Genomic DNA, 19,468 nt, shown 5'->3' with positions numbered 1-19,468 from the left:
CTGGATGATGCTCCACGGTCATAAAGACCAGTTGAAGCTGATAGCGATCAAATTGAGGTATTAATTGAGAACAATCAATGTTATACCACATGGGAATAGCCAACATACTCAAAATATCCAAATCAAGTGTTGAAAATCATTTGCACCACCATGGTTATGTTAATTGCTTTGATATTTGGGTTCCACATAAATTAAGGGAAAAAAAAACCTTCTTGAAGGTATTTTTGCAAGCGATTTTCTACTGAAACATAATGAAAATGTTCTGTTTTTAAAACATGTTGTGACAGGTGATGATAACTGGATACTGTACAATAATGTGGAATTGAAGATACCATGGGGCAAACAAAATGAATTATCACTAAGCACACCAAAGGCCAGTCTGCATCCAAAGAAGGTGATGATGTGTCTGGTGGGATTGGGAGGGGGCAGGGGGGTTCTCTATTATGAGCTCCTTCCAGAAAACCAAATGATTAATTCTGCAAGTACTGCTCCCAATTAGACCAAGTGAAAGCAGCACTCAACAACAGGCAACCAGAATTAGTCAGAAGAAAATGAATAATCTTTCATCAGAATAATGCAAAATCTCATGTTTCTTTGATGACCAGGCAAAAACTGTTACAGCTTAGCTGGGAAGTTCTGATTCATCTGCTGTATTACCAGACATTGCATCTTTGGATTTCCATTTATTTTGGTATTTACAAAATTCTCTTAATGGAAAAAATGTCTATTCCCTGGAAAGCTGTAAATGGTACCTGGAACAGTTCTGCCCCAAAAGATAAGAAATTTTTGGAAGATTAAATTATGAAGTTGCTTGAAAAGTGGCAAAAGATAAGGCCTCCCAGGTGGCACAGTGGTAAAGAAACCGCCTGCCAATGCAGGAGATGCAAGAGACACAGGTTTGATCTCTTGGTTGGGAAGATCCCTTGGAGTAGGAAATGGCAACCCACTCTAGTACTCTTGCCTGGAAAATTCCATGGAGAGAAGAACCCAGCGGGTCATAGTCCATGGAGTGGCGAAGAGTCGGACATGACTGAGCATGCACCTCTTTTTTAGTGAAACAAAACAGTGGATATGTTGCTCAATAAACCTTTTGGTAAAAATAAAATGTGTCTTTTATTTTTACTTAAAAACTGAAGGAATTTTTGGCCAACCCAGTAGCTATATAAGCAGCCAACTCCATTTTCTACAGGGAGTAGAACCATTCCAGGGAAGATTACAAGGTAGTTCAGGTTCAAATGCTATGCTACCCACTTCCCAACCTCTACCATAAATACTGAGATAGACGTACCAGATGTTGCTCAATCTTAGAGTCAAGGATCACGCTTACTACGAGGCGGATATATGATGATCTGGAAGGATGTGATCGTGGAGGAGTATAAAGATCAAATATCACCATTTTTTTTGCCTTCCGTGCAATTTCCAATAATTCACTTAGTTTTGGAATCTTCTGATTTCTTGCTCTTTCCCTATCAGCCTCTGATAGAGGTTTCATACCAAAAAATGGTTTGATCTAAAAATAAGTATATCAGAGAAAACATTAGCTCCTATCAAAAGTATTTTCCAATTCTCATGCTTTTAGCCCCACATCAAGCCCTACCTTCATGTTGGTCCATTACTATTCAACCCACCAAATCTTCTGAAATACTGGTCCAGAGATAAGAGTAGCCAAGACGAGAAATGAAATGTAATCTCCATAGGTAGTGATGGTATTTTCAATGATTTATTCTGTAACAGAATCTGCTGTATTTGAACTGAAGGACCTTCCTATTTTCCTCCTGAGCTTCCTTTTCAACCTTTTTTTAAACTCAAGGTAATATAATTCAGTTTTAGTTTTACTGATTTCCCACATTTTCTCTCACTGTTCTAGTTATGTGTAGTGTAAAAAAAAGGACTTCGGTTTCATGCTGAATTGGACTCAATCCCAGCTCTATCACTTACTTGCCTTCCTTGCTGTCTGTGTATGTGTTTAGTCGTGTCTGACTCTTTGCAACTCCATGGATTGTAACGCAGTCCTCCAGGCTCTTCTGTCCTTTGGATTTTCCTGGCAAAAATATTGGAGTGGGTTGCCATTTCCTCCTTCAAGGGATCTTTCTTGCCATACTAACCTGTTAAAATCCTTTCTTCTATTTGCAAAGCTTAGTTCAAATGCTACCTTCTTCATGAAGACTTCCTTAAATAATTCTGAACTAAAGAGACTTTGGTGGCATTAAACTCCAATGGTTCATTTTTCAGTTCAGTTCAGTTCAGTCGCTCAGTCGTGTCCAACTCTTTGAGACCCCATGGACTGCAGCACATCAGGCTTCTCTGTTCATCACCAACTCGTGGAGCTTGCTCAAACTCATACCCATTGAGTCAGTGATGCCATTCAACCATCTCATACTCTGTCGTCCCCTTCTCCTCCTGCCTTCAATCTTGGTCAGCATCAGGGTCTTTTTCAATGAGTCAGTTCTTCTCATCAGGTGGCCTAAGTTTTGGAGTTTTAGCTTCAGCATCAGTCCTTCCAATGAACATTCAGGACTTATTTCCTTTAGGATAGACTGGTGGATCTCCTTGCAACCCAAGGGACTCAAGTGTCTTCTCCAACACCACAATTCAAAAGCATCAATTCTTCAGTGCTCAGCTTTCTTTATAGTCCAATAATCACATCCATACATGACTACTGGAAAAATCATAGCCTTGACTAGGTGGACCTTTGTTGGCAAAGTAATGTCTCTGCTTTTTAATATGCTGTCTAGGTTGGTCATAACTTTTCTTCCAAGGAGCAAGTGTCTTTTAATTTTATGGCTGCAGTCACCATCTGGAGTGATTTTGGAGCCCCAAAAAATAAAGCCTCTCACTCTTTCCATTGGTTCCCCATCTATTTGCCATGAAGTGATGGGGCTGGATGCCATGATCTTCTTTTGTTGAATGTTGAATTTTAAGCCAACTTTTTCACTCTCCTCTTTCACTTTCAACAAGAGGCTCTTTAGTTCCTCTTTGCTTTCTGCCATAGGGGTGGTGTAATCTGTGTATCTGAGGTTATTGATATTTCTCCTGGTAGCTTGATTTCAGCTTGTGCTTCATCCAGTGTGGCATTTTTCATGATGTACTCTGCATATAAGTTATATAAGCAGGGTGACAATACACAGCCTTGACATACTCCTTTCCTGATTTGGAACGAGTCCATTTCCCCACTTCTGGTACTAACTGTTGCTTCCTGACCTGCATACAGATTTCTCAGGAGGCAGGTAAGGTGGTATGGTATTCCCATCTCTTGAAGAATTTTCCACAGTTTGTTGTGAGCCACACAGTCAAAAGCTTTGGCATACTCAATAAAGCAGAAGTAGATGCTTTTCTGGAACTCTCTTGCTTTCTTGATGATCCAATGGATGTTAGAAATTTGATCTCTGGTTCCTCTGCCTTTTCTAAATCCAGCTTGAACATCTGGAAGTTCATGGTTCATGTACTCTTGAAGCCTGGCTTGGAGAATTTTGAGCATTATTTTGCTAGCCTTTTGAGATGAGTGCAATTGTGTGGTAGTTTGAACATTCTTTGGCATTGCCTTTCTTTGGGATTGGAATGAAAACTGACCTTTTCCAGTCCTATGGCCAATGCTGAATTTTCCAAATTTGCTGGCATATTGAGTGCAGCACTTTCACAGCATCGCCTTTTAGGATTTGAAATAGCTCAGCAGGAATTCCATCACGTCCCCTAGCTTTGTTCGTAGTGATGCTTCCTAAGGCCCACTTGACTTCACATTCCAGGATGTCTGGCTCTAGGTGAGTGTGAGTGATCACACAATTGTGATTATCTGGGTCATGAAGATCTTTCTTGTACAGTTCTTCTGTGTATTCTTGCCACCTCTTCTTAATATCTTCTGCTTCTGTTAGGTCCCTACCATTTCTGTCATTTATTGTGCCCATCTTTGCATGAAATGTTCCCTTGGTATCTCTAATTTTCTTGACAAGATCTCTAGTCTTTCCCATTCTATTGTTTTCCTCTATTTCTTTGCACTGATCACTGAGGAAGGCTGTCTTATCTCTCCTTGCTATTCTTTGGAACTCTGCATTCAAATGGGTATATCTTTTCTTTTCTGCTTTGCCTTTAGCTTCTCTTCTTTTCTCAGCCATTTATAAGACTTCTTCAGACAGCTATTTTGACTTTTTGCATTTCTTTTTCTTGGGGATGGTCTTGATCCCTGTCTCCTGTACAATGTCACAAACCTCCATCCATAGTTCTTGAGGCACTCTGTCTATCAGATCCAACCCCTTGAATCTACTTGTCAGTTTCACTGTATAATCATAAGGGATTTTATTCAGGTCATACCTAGTGATTTTTCCCTACTTTCTTCAATTTCAGTCTGAATTTGGCAATAAGGAGTTCATGATCTGAGCCACAGTCAACTCCCGGTCTTGTTTTTGCTGACTGTATAGAGCTTCTCCATCTTTGACTGCAAAGAATATAATCAATCTGATTTTGGTTTTAACCATCTGGTGATGTCCATATGTAGAGTCATGTCTTGTGTTGTTGGAAGAGGGTGTTTGCTATGACCAGTATGTTCTCTTGGCAAAACTCTGTTAGCCTTTGTCCTGCTTCATTTTGTACTCAAAGGACAAATTTGCCTGTTACTTCAGGTATCTCTTGACTTCCTACTTTTGCATTCCAGTCCCCTATGATGAAAAGGACATCTTATTTGACTGTTAGTTCTAGAAGGTTTTGTAGGTCTTCATAGAACCATTCAACTTCACCTTCTTCAGCATTACTGGTTGGGGCACAGACTTGGATTACTGTGATATTGAATGGTTTGCCTTGGAAACGAATAGAAATCATTCTGTCATTTTTGAGATTGCACCCAAGTACTGTATTTCAGACACTTGTTGACTATGAGGGCTACTCCATTTCTTCTAAGGGATTCTTGCCCACAGTAGTACATATAATGGTCATCTGAGTTAAATTCACCCATTCCAGTCCATCTTAGTTTGCTGATTCCTACAATGTCGATGTTCACTCTTGCCATCTCCTGTTTGACCACTTCCAATTTGCCTTGATTCATGGACCTAACATTCCAGGTTCCTATGCAATATTGTTCTTTCCAATTTTGGACTTTACTTCTATCACCAGTCACATAATAAACTGGGTGTTGTTTTCGCTTTGGCTCCATCTCTTCATTCCTTCTGGAGTTACATTCTTTCTGGAGTTACCACTCTCCTCCAGGAGCATATTGGGCATCTACTGACCTGGGGAGTTCATCTTTCAGTATCCTATCTTTTTGCCTTTTCCTACTGTTCATGGGGTTCTCAAGGCAAGAATACTGAAGTGGTTTCCCATTTCAGTAAGTGGTTAACACCCAAGATGTTTCATTTTTATGCCTCTTTAATTCTGTTCTCTATACTTACTTGTATACTTCTGAAGTCATATTAAAATTCTGGCTTCATATGCTGTTGGTTTGTAACCTCGATAAAATCACTTAGATTCTCAAAATCTTTATTGTCCAAAGTATAAAATGGGAAAGGGGAGGAATAATCTGTGTATTTCTCATGATTACTTTGATTATTAAATATGATAAGATATTTTCTGGGTTTAGAAGCATGTCTGGTACACAGAATATTGCATAATTCACAATAGTTCCCTCACTCTACTGCTTCTACTGAGTATAACTTTTTCACAGCAGGAAATGCCATTTTTTTTTTTAACACAGCATTACATCTTATACCTCAGTCCATATATGTGAAGTGAAAGTGAAAGTCACTCAGTCGTGTCTGACTCTTTGGGACCCCATGAACTACATAGTCCGTGGAATACTCCAGGCTGGAATACTGGTGTGGGTAGCCTTTCCCTTCTCCAGGGGATCTTCCCAACCCAGGGATCGAACCCAGGTCTCCTGCATTGCAAGTGGATTCTTTACCAGCTGAGCCATAAGGGAAGCCCAAGAATACTGGAGTGGGTAGCCTATCCCTTCTCCAGTGGCTCTTCCTGACCCAGGAATCGAACCAGGGTCTCCTGTATTGCAGGTGGATTTTTTACCAACTGAGCTATCAGGGAAGCCCAGTCCATATATATATTGCCTATATTGAACTTACTAGATGGCTACTTTTACCATCATTTTCCAATTTCAGATCACTTGTTGGTGAAGTCAATGATAGAAGGTTCTCTCTCAGGAGAAGGAAGCAGTAGCTACCTCACATTTTTTCAAGACTAAAGCAATCTTTTTCTCGACATAAATTTATCTTCAATCTAATTCCACCCTTTGTATTTCTTCTTATTTCCCTACACCCTAAGAAAGCTACCCTTTTTCACTTTTTTCTCAAAAAAGAAAGAACCATATTTCATAATATCCACAAGGCAGAATATCAGTGTTGAATGAAACTATAGTTTAGACATGAGCAGAAGTTAATAATTAAGGGTTTTCTTAATCGTCATGAAAAGAGAAATCTGCTTCAGAATTCAAGATTTTTGTTAGACTCTACCTGTTCTAGACCAAATGATTTACTTAATTGTTGTGGAAAAACTGGATAGGCAAAGATCAAGATAGGATTTAAATAATTCATTTATGCATAATTTCTAAAATGCCCCCAAATGGCAAAAGGAATAGGAAATGCTCTATACAAGGACATTCATGAAGCCTTTCCTTTTAAGAATAACTTGGACAAAAAATTGAAGTAGCAAAAACCATCAAGATTAACAGGAGAGCTTAAAACTAGATCTGAGTAGGTTTTAAGAAGTAATAGCTTAAGTTAATGGAGGCTCATTTTTAAAATATTTAAAATAAGCTGGAATGCTGTTGTTGTTTAGCCAACAAGTTTTGTCTGACTCTTTTGAGACTCCATGGGCTGTCATGGGATTTTCCAGGCAAGAATACTCGAGTGGGTTGCCATTTCTTTCTCCAGGGTATCTTCCTGACCCAGAAATCGAACTTGTGGCTTTTGCCATATCTTCTATTGCAGGTGGGTTCTTTACTGCTGAGACACCAGGGAAGTCCCAAGCTGGAATGAGTCAAAGCCAGTTTAGACTATCTGTAACCTGTGGCTTAGTATTTTAAAAAATCTCCAGTAAGTAACAAGATAGAATGAAAACAAACTTAAGTTCTTCACAAAAACATCTTGTTCCTCAAGTGAAAAACAGTATTAAAAGGTTTTCAGTTCTCTATGCTTAGGCTTAGAGAAATTATAAGTAGACGGGCTGCTAGACGATCCAATGTATCAAGTGGTTAAGAAACAGGACAATTAGGGTTGTGACCAAAATGGCATGGTAGAAAAACCCTGAGCTCTCCTTCTCCCAAGGGCATACCAAAATTACAATCACTGAAAGAGCAAGTATCTTTGAGAACCACCTGAAGACTAATAGAAAATATTTTCACAACTCCAGATATAAAAAAGGAAGCTAGAGACATGGTAGGGTGAAGATCCATACTTCAGGGAGGCAATTCACAAAAGGAAGGATAATAATTGCAGAATATTTTCCCCAAGAAGCAAGTAGTTTGAGCCCCACATAAGACTGTCTGGCTCAAGGGTCCTGTACTGGGAAAAGAGCCTCCAGAATGTCTGGCTTTGAAGGCCTGCAGTGTTTGTATACTAGAGAGCAGGGAGGTTAAAGGAAATAGATACTCTGCTCTTTCAGGGTGCCCACAAAAACCTCACATGCTCTGAGACTCACCACAAAGGCAATAATTTGAAAGGAGCCTAGTCAGACTTGCCAATCTTGGCAGAGCCACTGGAGAGGCGGTAGGAAATTGGGTCTCACCCTGGGAACACTGACGCTGGCAGCAGCTGCATTTGGGATCTACTTCTACCACAGAAGCACTGGTGCTGGACAGCACCATTTTGGATGCCTCCGTCTCATGTATTGGTTCCAGGGCATAGCCTGACCACCAGGCTTCTAAGCCATTACCATCCCCAGGAAACTCCCTGACCAGGCTATCCAGCCAGCTGCTCCAGGATCTAGCCCTGCCCACTGCCAGGTCAGAACCAGCCCGAGAAGCCCCTAAGCCACATATCCAGTCATGCTGGGAAACGATCCCTGTAAGGTAAGGGAGTTAGAGAAGGCGAGGTTCAGAAAAAGATCGAGACTGGCACTTTACAGGAACAAATCACCTTTAATGAAGCGAGAAGGGGCAGCAGTCAGATTAGCGAGCTGCTGCACTTATCCAGGAAGAGTGAGTATATATAGGCATGTATGTGGAAAGTTACTGTCTTAAGGGGGCCTGCTCTTCTCCAAGGTTATTCGGAGTAATTATCTCTTAAATAGCTGGGGCAAGGAATTTTGGAGATCAGCCTGAGGCTGGACCAGCTATGGAGGATGGTATGGAGATTCCCTAAAAAACTAGGAATAAAACCACCATATGACCCAGCAATCCCACTCCTAGGCATATACCCTGAGGAAACCAAAACGGAAAAAGACACATTATCCCATTGTTCATTGCAGCACTATTTACAATAGCTAGAACATGGAAGCAACCTAGATGTCCATCGACAGATGAATGGGTAAAGAAGTTGTGGTACATACACACAATAGAATACTACTCAGCCACAAAAAGGAATGCATTTGAGTCACTTCTAATGAGGTGGATGAATCTAGAACCTATTACACGGAATGAAGTAAGTCAGAAAGAGAAATATAAATATTGTATTCTAACACATATATATGGAATGTAGAAAAATGGTACTGATGAATTTACTTACAGGGCAGCAATGGAGAAACAGATAGAGAATAGACTTATGGACATAGGGAGAGGGGAGGAGAGGGTGAGATGTATGTAAAGAGTAACATGGAAACTTACATTACCATATGTAAAATAGCAAATGGGAATTTGCTCTATGGATCAGGAAACTAAAACAGGGGCTCTGTATCAACCTAGAGGTGTGGGATGGGGAGGGAGGTGGGAGGGAGGTTCAAAAGGGAGGGGATATATGTATACCTATGGCTGATTCATTTTGAGGTATGGCAGAAAACAACGAAATTATGTAAAGCAATTATCCTTCAATAAAAAAATAAATTTTAAAAAGTAAAACAAAACAAACAAATATAACAAAACAGAACATCATAGATACAGAGAATGAAGTAGTGACTGCTAAAGGGAAGGAGTGATGGCTAAAACAGGTAAGATTAAGAGGTACAAAAGTCCCTGATGCTGGGAAAGACTGAGGGCAGGAGAAGAGGGCGTCAGAGGATGAGAAGTTTGGATGACATAATGGATATGAACTTGGGCAAACTTTAGGAGATGGTGAGGGACAGGGAAGTCTGGCATGCTGTAGTCCAGGGGGTCACAAAGAATCGGATATGACTGGGCAACTAAACAACAACGAGGTACAAACTTCCAGTTATAAAATATACAGGTCAGAGAAATATAATGTACAGCAAAGGAAATATAGTCAGTAATATCATAATAACTTTGTATGGTGAGAGATGTAAGCAGACTTATTGTAGTGATCATTATGTAATATATAAAAATATCAAATCACCATGTTGTCCACTTGAAACTAATATAATATTTTATGTCAATAAATCTTCAGTTTTAAAAAAGGACAACTATGCAAAATCTTCTCAGTGATGCCACTTAGAGGGAAAGATTACCACTCAACAGATAATTCTGAGAACCAGCTGTAAACATAAATGAACAATAATATCATTTTCTTATCGCTAACAGGTGCCACTACTTTTACTATTAATCCCACTATGGAAGTAAACCACGTTGCTCAGAGTACTAACACTATTCATGCAGAGAGAATTTCTAACAATATTCAGTCTGTTTCCATTTACCAATCTATAACTGTTATTTTGAGACTACTGTCATTTAACACTCATTTCTTCTCTATAGCACTTTCCTAAAAATTTTATGTTAGGAATCTTTTTTGAAAAAGAACAGCTAGAATAAAGGCACCACAGACAAATTAGTATCAGGAGCTGAAGAAAATTCTACAGTTCAGTCAGTTCAGTTGCTCTTTGAGATCCCATGGACTATACAGCCCATGGAATTCTCCAGGCCAGAATACTGGAGTAGGTAGTCTCTCGCTTCTCCAGCCAGGGATCAAACCCAGGTCTCCTGCATTGCAGGCAGATTCTTCACTAGCTGAGCCACAAGGGAAGCACAAGAATACTGGAGTGGGTAGCCTATCCCTTCTCCAGGGGATCTTCCCAACCCAGGAATTGAACCGGGGTCTCCTGCATCGCAGGTGCACTCTTACCAACTGAACCATCAGGGAAGCCCATTTATTTATTTTCATTTAACAAAAAATCACAAAAGCTTCAGACTTCACAAATCCTGGATCATTCCTTACTCTCAGTCAGTTCAGTTCAGTCGCTCAGTCGTGTTTGACTCTTTGCGACACCATGAACTGCAGCACGCCAGGCTTCCCTGTCCATCACCAACTCCTGGAGTTTACTCAAACTCATGTCCATTGAGTTGGTGATACCATCCAACCATCTCATCCTCTGTTGTCTCCTTCTCCTACTACCTTCAATCCTTCCCAGCATCAGGGTCTTTTCAAGTGAGTTAGTTCTTTGCATCAGGTGGCCAAAGTATTGGAGTTTTAGCTTCAGTATCAGTCCTTCCAATGAATATTCAGGACTGATTTCTTTTAGGATGGACTGGTTGGATCTTCCTGCAGTCCAAGGGACTCTCAAGAGTCTTATCCAACACCACAGTTCAAAAGTCTGTGCTCAGCTTTCTTTATAGTCCAACTCTCACATCCATACACGACCGCTGGAAAAACCATAGCCTTGACTAGATGAACCTTTGTTGGCAAAGTAATGTCTTGCTTTTGAATATGCTGCCTAGGTTGGTCATAACTTTTCTTCCAAGGAGCAAGAGTCTTTTAATTTTATGGCTGCAGTCACCATGTGCAGTGATTTTGGAGCCCCCAAAATAAAGTCTGTCACTGTTTTCACTGTTTCCCCATCTATTTGCCATGAAGTGATGGGACCAGATGCCACGATCTTAGTTTTCTGAATGTTGAGTTTTAAGCCAGCTTTTTCACTCTCCTCTTTCACTTTCATCAAGAGGCTTTCTAGTTCTTCTTCACTTTCTACCAGAAGTGTGGTGTCATCTGCATGTCTGAGGTTATTGATATTTCTCTCAGCAATCTTGATTCCAGCTTGTGCTTCCTCCAGCCCGGCATTTCTCATGATGTACTCTGCATATAAGTTAAATAAGCAGGGTGACAATATACAGCCTTGACGTACTCCTTTTCCAATTTTGACTGCACATTATCAAATTGTAGCTATAGACACTAGTATATTGATTCAATAAATAAATGGTCATGGTAGGAGAATTCCTGAGGAGAAAAGATCTAGAATAATCAAAGTAAAATCCATAAGAGTTCACACTGACTCGGTTGAAACTTTTGCCTAAAATCCTAATGCTGAATTTAAGGAAGATCTAACTCAACTGTAACAGACTTAATTAAACAATGCTTAACTATATCTTGTATTAGTCCAAGCAATGTATCTATTTTATGATTTTTTTTTAAACCCCAAAACTGAGACAGTGGAGGATATAAATTCATTCACTATCTGTGAGTTCTTAACCAAAAAGTTATACCTCATTTTCTAGTTTGCATAACCCAAATGTACTCTTTCTGGTTCTATATTTACTTTTGTTGTGTCTTATCTGATGAAGATCAGCAACACTACCTGCCCTGACCAGGGCAAAATCAACAATTTGCCTGGAAAGTTATGTTTCAGCTTTTCTGAAGAGTCATTCTACTTAAGTCTTAAACCAAGATCTTTTTTTTTTTATCTTTTTTAAAAATTTAATTTAATTTTTTAGCTTTACAATTTGTATTGGTTTTGCCATATATCAAAATGAATCTGCCACAGGTATACATGTGTTCCCCATCCTGAACCCTCCTCCCACCTCCCTCCCCATACCATCCCTCTGGGTCGTCCCAGTGCACCAGCCCCAAGCATTCAGTATCGTGCATCGAACCTGGACTGGTGACTCATTTCATATATGATATTATACATGTTTCAATGCCATTCTCCCAAATCATCCCACCCTCTCCCTTTCCCACAGAGTCCAAAAGACTGTTCTATACATCAGTGTCTCTTTTGCTATCTCATATACAGGGTTATTGTTACCATCTTTCTAATTCCATATATATGCATTAGTATACTGTATTGGTGTTAAACCAAGATCTTAAGGCTATTCAGTAACCCACCTCGAAATTCTTAAGCTTGAATCTATGATTTTATTCATAAAACTTCTAAGGATAAACTTAACTCTATAAAATAATAGCTCATTATCCAGAGTTCAGCAAACTTATGTGTGAAGGAGCAGATACAAATATTATTTTTACTTTGTGTGAGTCACAGCTCTGTCTCAACTATTGAACTATTACAGTGCAAAAACAGCCGTAAACTGTTCATAAGTGAATAAGCATAGCTGTGTTCCAATAAAACTTTATAGATTGAACTAAAACTGAAACTTGACTTTTATATGAGTTTTACACATCTTGAAATATTACTCTTTTGATTGTTTCCAATGATTTAAAAATACAAAAACCATTCTTAGTTTGCAGGCCATACAGAACAGCTAGTGAACTGAACTGGACAACAGACTGTAGTTTGCCAGCTCCTGATCTACGCCATGATCTATTGGCTAAGGAGAGACAAAATGCAATGGGAGATTGCAAATGTTTCAAAATTATCAAGGGTCAGCCACTAAATCACTAAAGATGATTTCTGGGATTAACTGGTTCTTTAAGATTAAAGAAGGAAGCATTTATGAAATGTGTCCATGTGATTTGACTTAATCAGACATCCTGGAACCATTCTCAAAAAAAAAGAAACCAAAAAGACCTTATGTGATCTCAAAATATTTATTCAACGTTCATCTTTGCTGAACTTGCTCACCTTCTTGATCTTCCAGATAACCATAAATCTTTCTCTTTAAAAGTATACAAAACAGGAGGTCAAATCTAAATTTGGTCTAATCTATTAACAAGTTAACAGACATCAAAGACTCATTGTTTATTAATGCCTATTCCTTGATCTAGGAGTAAGGCTTTTTATCTTTGCCTCAGGGGAAAAAATGGAGTCTTGGCAACACTAATCATCTACTCATAGCCTGTAAGAGGCTTCCCAGGTGGCTCAATTGGTAAAGAATCCACCCGACAGTGCAGGAGACACACGTTCAGTCCCTGGGTTGGGAAGAACCCCTGGAGGAGGAAATGGCCACTCACTCCAGTATTCTTGCGTGGAGAATTCCATGGACAGAGGAGCCTGGCAGGCTCCATCCAGTCCATGGGGTCACAAACAGTTGGACATGACTGAGTGACTGGGCACATAGTCAATAAGATGAGACATTAGAGGAAAGGTTTCTGCAGATCATCAAACTACAAGAATGCTCTGACTAAAGTCCTTGACAAGGGCCTCTTTCACAGAAGACAGATCAGTCTATGGAGTTCACAAATTCCATCACAATGATGTATAGCATTTGACTCCCAATTCTGAAACGAAACACTAGAACTACTTAGGTTTTGAGATTTATGATGGCAACCTGGTAGTACCAATTAAACTCAAATGGGTATTTCTTCAAATCTTCCATGATACAACTCACCACAGTAGGGATAAACTGACTACAGTATGTATGTATGTATATATACATACATATATCTATACATCCATATCTATATTGACCGTGCTGGGTCTTTGAGGATGAGCTTTCTCTAGCTGGAGCAAGTGGGGGCTACTCTCTGGTTGCAGAGCACAGACTTCTCATTGCAGTGGCTTCCACTGCTGTGGAGCATGAGTTCTGGAGCACTGGGCTTCAGCAGTTGTGGTGCATGGCTTAGTTGCCACAGAATCTTCCCAGACCAGGGGTTGAACCCACGCCCCCAGAATTGGTAGGAGAATTCTTACCACTGGGCCACCAGGTAAGTCCAAATTGACTACAGTATTAAATGAACACTGAAGGGGTAACTTTCCAAGACATCAGAAGATATGAGCAGTTCTTTCCTCATCTATAACCAACACAATCCTAGAAAAAACTATAAAAGTCAGATATGAAAGGCACTTTGCCCAAAGGATCCTTTGAGGATGTCCAAATAGATTTTGTACAATTTCTTCCCTCTGTGCGTTATGAATTTGTACTAGTAATTGTGTGTTTATTTTGGGAGTGTCCCAAATAATTTCACTGCAACTTAAAATGGCTTAAAAAACTGTTACATGTTTGTGTTCTGTACCTAAGCCATTCCAACTGAGCCAGCGATAGGTGAAAACATTTTATTGGAAGTTTTACTTTGCATTAGGTAAAGCTTCAGTTCAGTCGCTCAGTCATGTCTGACTCTTTGCAACCCCATGAATTGCAGCACGCCAGGCCTCCCTGTCCATCACCAACTCTTGGAGTTCACTCAAACTCACGTCTATCCAGTCAGTGATGCCATCCAGCCATCTCATCCTCTGTCATCCCCTTCTCCTCCTGCCCCCAATCCCTCCCAGCATCAGAGTCTTTTCCAATGAGTCAACTCTTCACATGAGGTGGCCAAAGTACTGGAGTTTCACCTTTAGCTCCATACTAAAAAAATTTCCTGTACTTAAACACACAGATACTCTAGAAAAGTGGGAAGAATACATGATATGTAAAAACTGAAATCAGCCAAACTGTCAGATACTCTTGACAATCCATACCCTAAAGGACCACTCTTTTTTTTCTTAGGCTTTGTGTTCTTTCCCACCAGGTAATCCTAGATTTGGTGTTACTGCTCTTCAGTTGGTAAGTCATGTCCAACTCTTTGTGACCCCATGGACTGCAGCATGCCAGTCTCCCCTGTATTTCACCATCTCATGGAACCCTAGATTATCTTCTGTCAATTAGCCACTTGCAGGCCTACATTTTGGAAATATCTCTACTCTAGCTTCAAAACTTTTCAGCTAAAATTTACCAAAACTCTTTTAGGTAAATATGATAAGGGGTAAAGCAATATATCTCAGTCGAATCATTAACAGAACAGGTTGCTTTTCCTTGCCAACCATCGCAGCAGTGAAGTCCAGTGTACAGAGAACAGCTCATAGAGAGACTGCCATTGAACATCACCGGAAAGGACCGTACTGAATACTCTAACTCCAACAGAGCTATTAAAGTAGAAGGACTTGATCCTTGGATACACATTTCCCAACTGAAATTACAACCCCCATCTGACAACAATTGGAAAGTCACACTCATTAGAGATTATAAACTCAGGTTGCCTAGAGAACCACAGCAAGTCAACAGTTGACCCTAGATCCCTGGCATGAGCAAACAGCTGCATGAAGTAGAACAGCTTTCCTCAAAGAGCAATGGGAAAAGATTCTCTTGTTAAATGCTAGACTCTCCTTTGAATGCTTTCATTCCATATCTTTCTGGCCATATTTTCTTTTTATTTACTTAAGGCTATACACTTTTAACTGGACATGGAACAACAGACTGGTTCCAAATAGGAAAAGGAGTACATCAAGGCTGTATATTGTCACCATGTTTATTTAACTTATATGCAGAGTACATCATGAGAAATGCTGGACTGGAAGAAACACAAGCTGGAATCAAGATTGCTGGGAGAAATATCAATAACCTCAGATATGCAGATGACACCACCCTTATGGCAGAAGGTGAAGAGGAACTCAAAAGCCTCTTGATGAAAGTGAAAGTGGAGAGTGAAAAAGTTGGCTTAAAGCTCAACATTCAGAAAATGAAGATCATGGCATCTGGTCCCATCACTTCATGGGAAATAGATGGGGAAACAGTGGAAACAGTATCAGACTTTATTTTTCTGGGCTCCAAAATCACTGCAGATGGTGACTGCAGCCATGAAATTAAAAGATGCTTACTCCTTGGAAGGAAAGTTATGACCAACCTAGATAGCATATTCAAAAGCAGAGACATTATTTTACCAACAAAGGGTCGTCTAGTCAAGGCTATGGTTTTTCCTGTGGTCATGTATGGATGTGAGAGTTGGACTGTGACGAAGGCTGAGCGCCAAAGAATTGATGCTTTTGAACTGTGGTGTTGGAGAAGATTCTTGAGAGTCCCTTGGACTGCAAGGAGATCCAACCAGTCCATTCTAAAGGAGATCAGCCCTGGGATTTCTTTGGAAGGAATGATGCTAAAGCTGAAACTCCAGTACTTTGGCCACCTCATGCGAAGAGCTGACTCATTGGAAAAGACTCTGATGCTGGGAGGGATTGGGGGCAAGAGGAGAAGGGGACGACAGAGGATGAGATGGCTGGATGGCATCACTGACTCGATGGATGTGAGTCTGAGTGAACTCCGGGAGTTGGTGATGGACAGGGAGGCCCGGTGTGCTGCGATTCATGGGGTGGCAAAGAGTTGGACACGACTGAGAGACTGATCTGATCTGATACACTTTTAAAGAATTTATTTATTTAGGCTGCGTGTGGGCTATTCAGTTGCAGTGCACAAGCTTCTCATTGTGATGGCCTCATCTGTAGAGCATGGGCTTTAGGGCATGCTGGCTTCCGCAGTTACAGCATGTGGATCAGTAGTTGTGGCACATGGGTTTAGTTGCCCTGCAGCATGAGGAATCTTCCCAAACCAGGGATCAAGCCCTTTCCCCCTTCATTGGCAGGTGAATCCTTAACCACTGGAATACCAGGGAAGTCCTAAGGTTATATACTTTTGATTTAGCTGATCATGTTCCTCTTACTAAAAATAATAATTTGCCTAACTCTAAGCTTTTCTACACAATCATCACTCTAAGTTCCTCCAAGATATTACTAGTGTAGACAACTTGAAATTTTATTGATAACGATTATTTATGTAGTGAAAGTGAAGTCGCTCAGTCATGTTCGACTCTTTGCAACCCCGTGGAGTATAGCCCACCAGGCTTCTCTGTCCATGGGATTTTCCAGTCAAGAATACTGGAGTGGGTTGCCGTTTCCTTCTCCAGGGGATCTTCCCAACCCAGGGATTGAACCCAGCTCTCCCGCATCGCAGGCAGATGCTTTAACCTCTGAGCCGCCAGTAAGTAGTACCTAAATGAAAAGAAACATCCCTTACCTAGAAGAAGATATAAATGAACTTGTGGTGTAATAGTTGAATGACTGTCATGACAATTCTCAAAGAAAATATACTTTATCAAAGTTTATCAAAGTTGACAGTATTTTTCTCGTATAACTCTTGTGTTCTTTAACTATGTAGAAATCAGGCTTTTTGATGGTAACCCATGGCAGGGTTAGATGTTCTGTGGGCCAGTTAGATCTCTGCAACTGCAGGACTCTCCAAACTCTCAGTAAGCAAGATCTGCTTATAAAGCATATGAAGGAATAGCATATTTCCTAGGAAACAGCCCTCTAAGGATATGGATCCCACCACCAGGAACTGAATAATTGAAGTGATTTTAAAAATGTGCCTTTCACTTTGGCTGATGTGATAAAAGACACAACCCAAGCCTTAGGTGTACACTATAACTGTTTAAATTTCTTAGCTTGAGTAGTTATGGAAAATAGTGAAGCCCTGGATTTATTTTTGTCTAACCAGCATCACTGCCAACACTTCATGTTGTACTGGATTAAAGACCAGCTGTGGCTTGAATCTGGGAATTGGTGATGGACAGGGAGGCCTGGCATGCTGTGGTCCATGGGGCTGCAAAGATTCGGACATGACTGAGTGACTGAACTGAACTGAACTGTGGCTTGATAAGGGAGGGGTTTATTAAATGTAATCAAAAGGACTTGAATCGCTTCGGTTGTGCGGCAGTGGATGCTACTAGGAATTCAGTGTTTCAGGAAATTTAACTTACCAATGACATTAACTGTACATTTCCAATGACACTGTTAAGAAGAAAGGAGTGTAAGATTTGCTTACTAAGCCCTGGATACTAGATAATCATTCATTCAGAAAGCATACTCTGTGTGCTCCTAAAACACAAATTCTATTTTCAAAATATTCAGTTTAGTAAGGGAGGTAAGATACACAGACAAATAAAACATGTTTCATGACAGTGGTCACTGAAAATTATTTTGGGCTCTTCTTAGAGTTGGACTATGGTATCAGTAAGATGCAATTTGAAAAAAAAAACACAAAACACAAACACCAAAAAAAAACCAACCAACACCAAATGCACTATTTAATTTGACCACAGCATATACTAAAAATGAGAAAACTAAAGCTTAAAAAATGACAAGTACAATTATTCAACTAATAGGTAAACTATAAGTGACACGTCCAGTCATTCAACTCAACAGTGAACAACTGCAGGATTAAAATTCAGCCCGGATGCTAAGATTCTTTCCTTGGGTATATTGTTTCCCACTATACATACGTATCATGCTAGAATAAGGCTATTCAACTGAACTAAGCAGTGTTTTTAGTGAAAGAGCTGCAAGTATTTGGTTGTTCTAGAATATGAAACAAAATATAATTAAAGACAAGTGAGTGTGTACAATAAATTAAATAAGATTTGAGGGAGGAGAACTGTTGATATATTTGCTTTGGTTGGTAATATCTGCAAATAATGAGTGTGGTAAGAGGCAATTAAATGGATCAAAATTTGGACAAAGTTAGTTCAGTTTAACTCATTTAAAAAGATAGTTAAAGGGCTTTTGAATTTCTGCTGACAAATGTTACATTATTGTATGACTATAATTCAATTTTATCTTTGTTAAAATGCCAAATGGATCTTTGACTATTTGGTCTTCTCCTTAAAATATGGACTGAACATTTACTTACATTGTGGGTCGTCATCTGTCCACTTAGCAAAGGTCCCATATTTCCCTCAAATAACTTGTGCTTTGTTATTGCATGCCCTAACTTTGGCATGCCTTTTATTATTTTTAGATAACAAAAACAAATGTTTTTCACTTTTTAAGGAATTCAATTTCCTTATAATTGTTATGTTCTGCTATTTTTATTTTAAAAGTGTTTATCAGTATGGTTGATAACAAAACTAGAATTATTCTCCGTTCTTAGATACCCAACTCTCCAAAATTAAATGACCTATATACCATAACATTTTATGTTATCTTCCAAACATAGGATCATAAATTCAGAAAAATAAAATTAAGTTTTTTACATCCTAAATTATGTGCTATTCCTTAGCAAAATATCAAAAGTTGTCTCTTTCACGATGCAAACCTGACTGCAGCACTTACAAGCAAGGATAATACAATTAGATACATCGTGCTGTATATCACTTTTACCCTTTTCCTGGTCTTGAAATATCAACAATGTCTTTCACAGAGCAAAAGCTTTTCATTTTTATGATGTCTAATTTATCCAGTTTTCTTTTAAAGATGATGCTTTTGATATTCCAGAAACTCTTTATGTAATCCAAGGTTACCACAATTTTATACTATATATTCTATTAGAAGTTTTATACTAAATAAAAAATTTCATTTAGGAGTTACATATTCCTTTTCTGATGCTCTTACTATTTCTTTGGAGATTTGAGTTTCTCACCAATATTGTTTCCTTCTCTCTGAAGAACTTCTTTTGATGGTTTTTGCAATTATAAATAGTCCACTCTTTTCTTGTATGCGTGATTTCAAGACTGATGGG

At 39.4% G+C, this 19,468-nt stretch overlaps 1 protein-coding gene across 1 annotated transcript in view; it reads right to left on the bottom strand.

Moving 5' to 3' along the window:
* Window positions 1-19,468, bottom strand: part of GDPD4 (glycerophosphodiester phosphodiesterase domain containing 4) — a 105,387-nt gene that overhangs the window by 34,343 nt on the left and 51,576 nt on the right. Inside the window, exon 11 of the mRNA XM_044929331.2 lies at window positions 1,289-1,510. Coding sequence (XP_044785266.1) covers window positions 1,289-1,510 — 222 coding nt within the window. The remainder of the gene's footprint in view (window positions 1-1,288; window positions 1,511-19,468) is intronic.

This window comes from Bubalus bubalis, chromosome 16 (genome assembly GCF_019923935.1).
Source record: "Bubalus bubalis isolate 160015118507 breed Murrah chromosome 16, NDDB_SH_1, whole genome shotgun sequence".
NCBI lineage: Eukaryota > Metazoa > Chordata > Mammalia > Artiodactyla > Bovidae > Bubalus > Bubalus bubalis.
The sequence above is the reverse complement of the archived record's forward strand: the minus strand, read 5'-3'. Positions and strand labels throughout refer to the sequence as shown.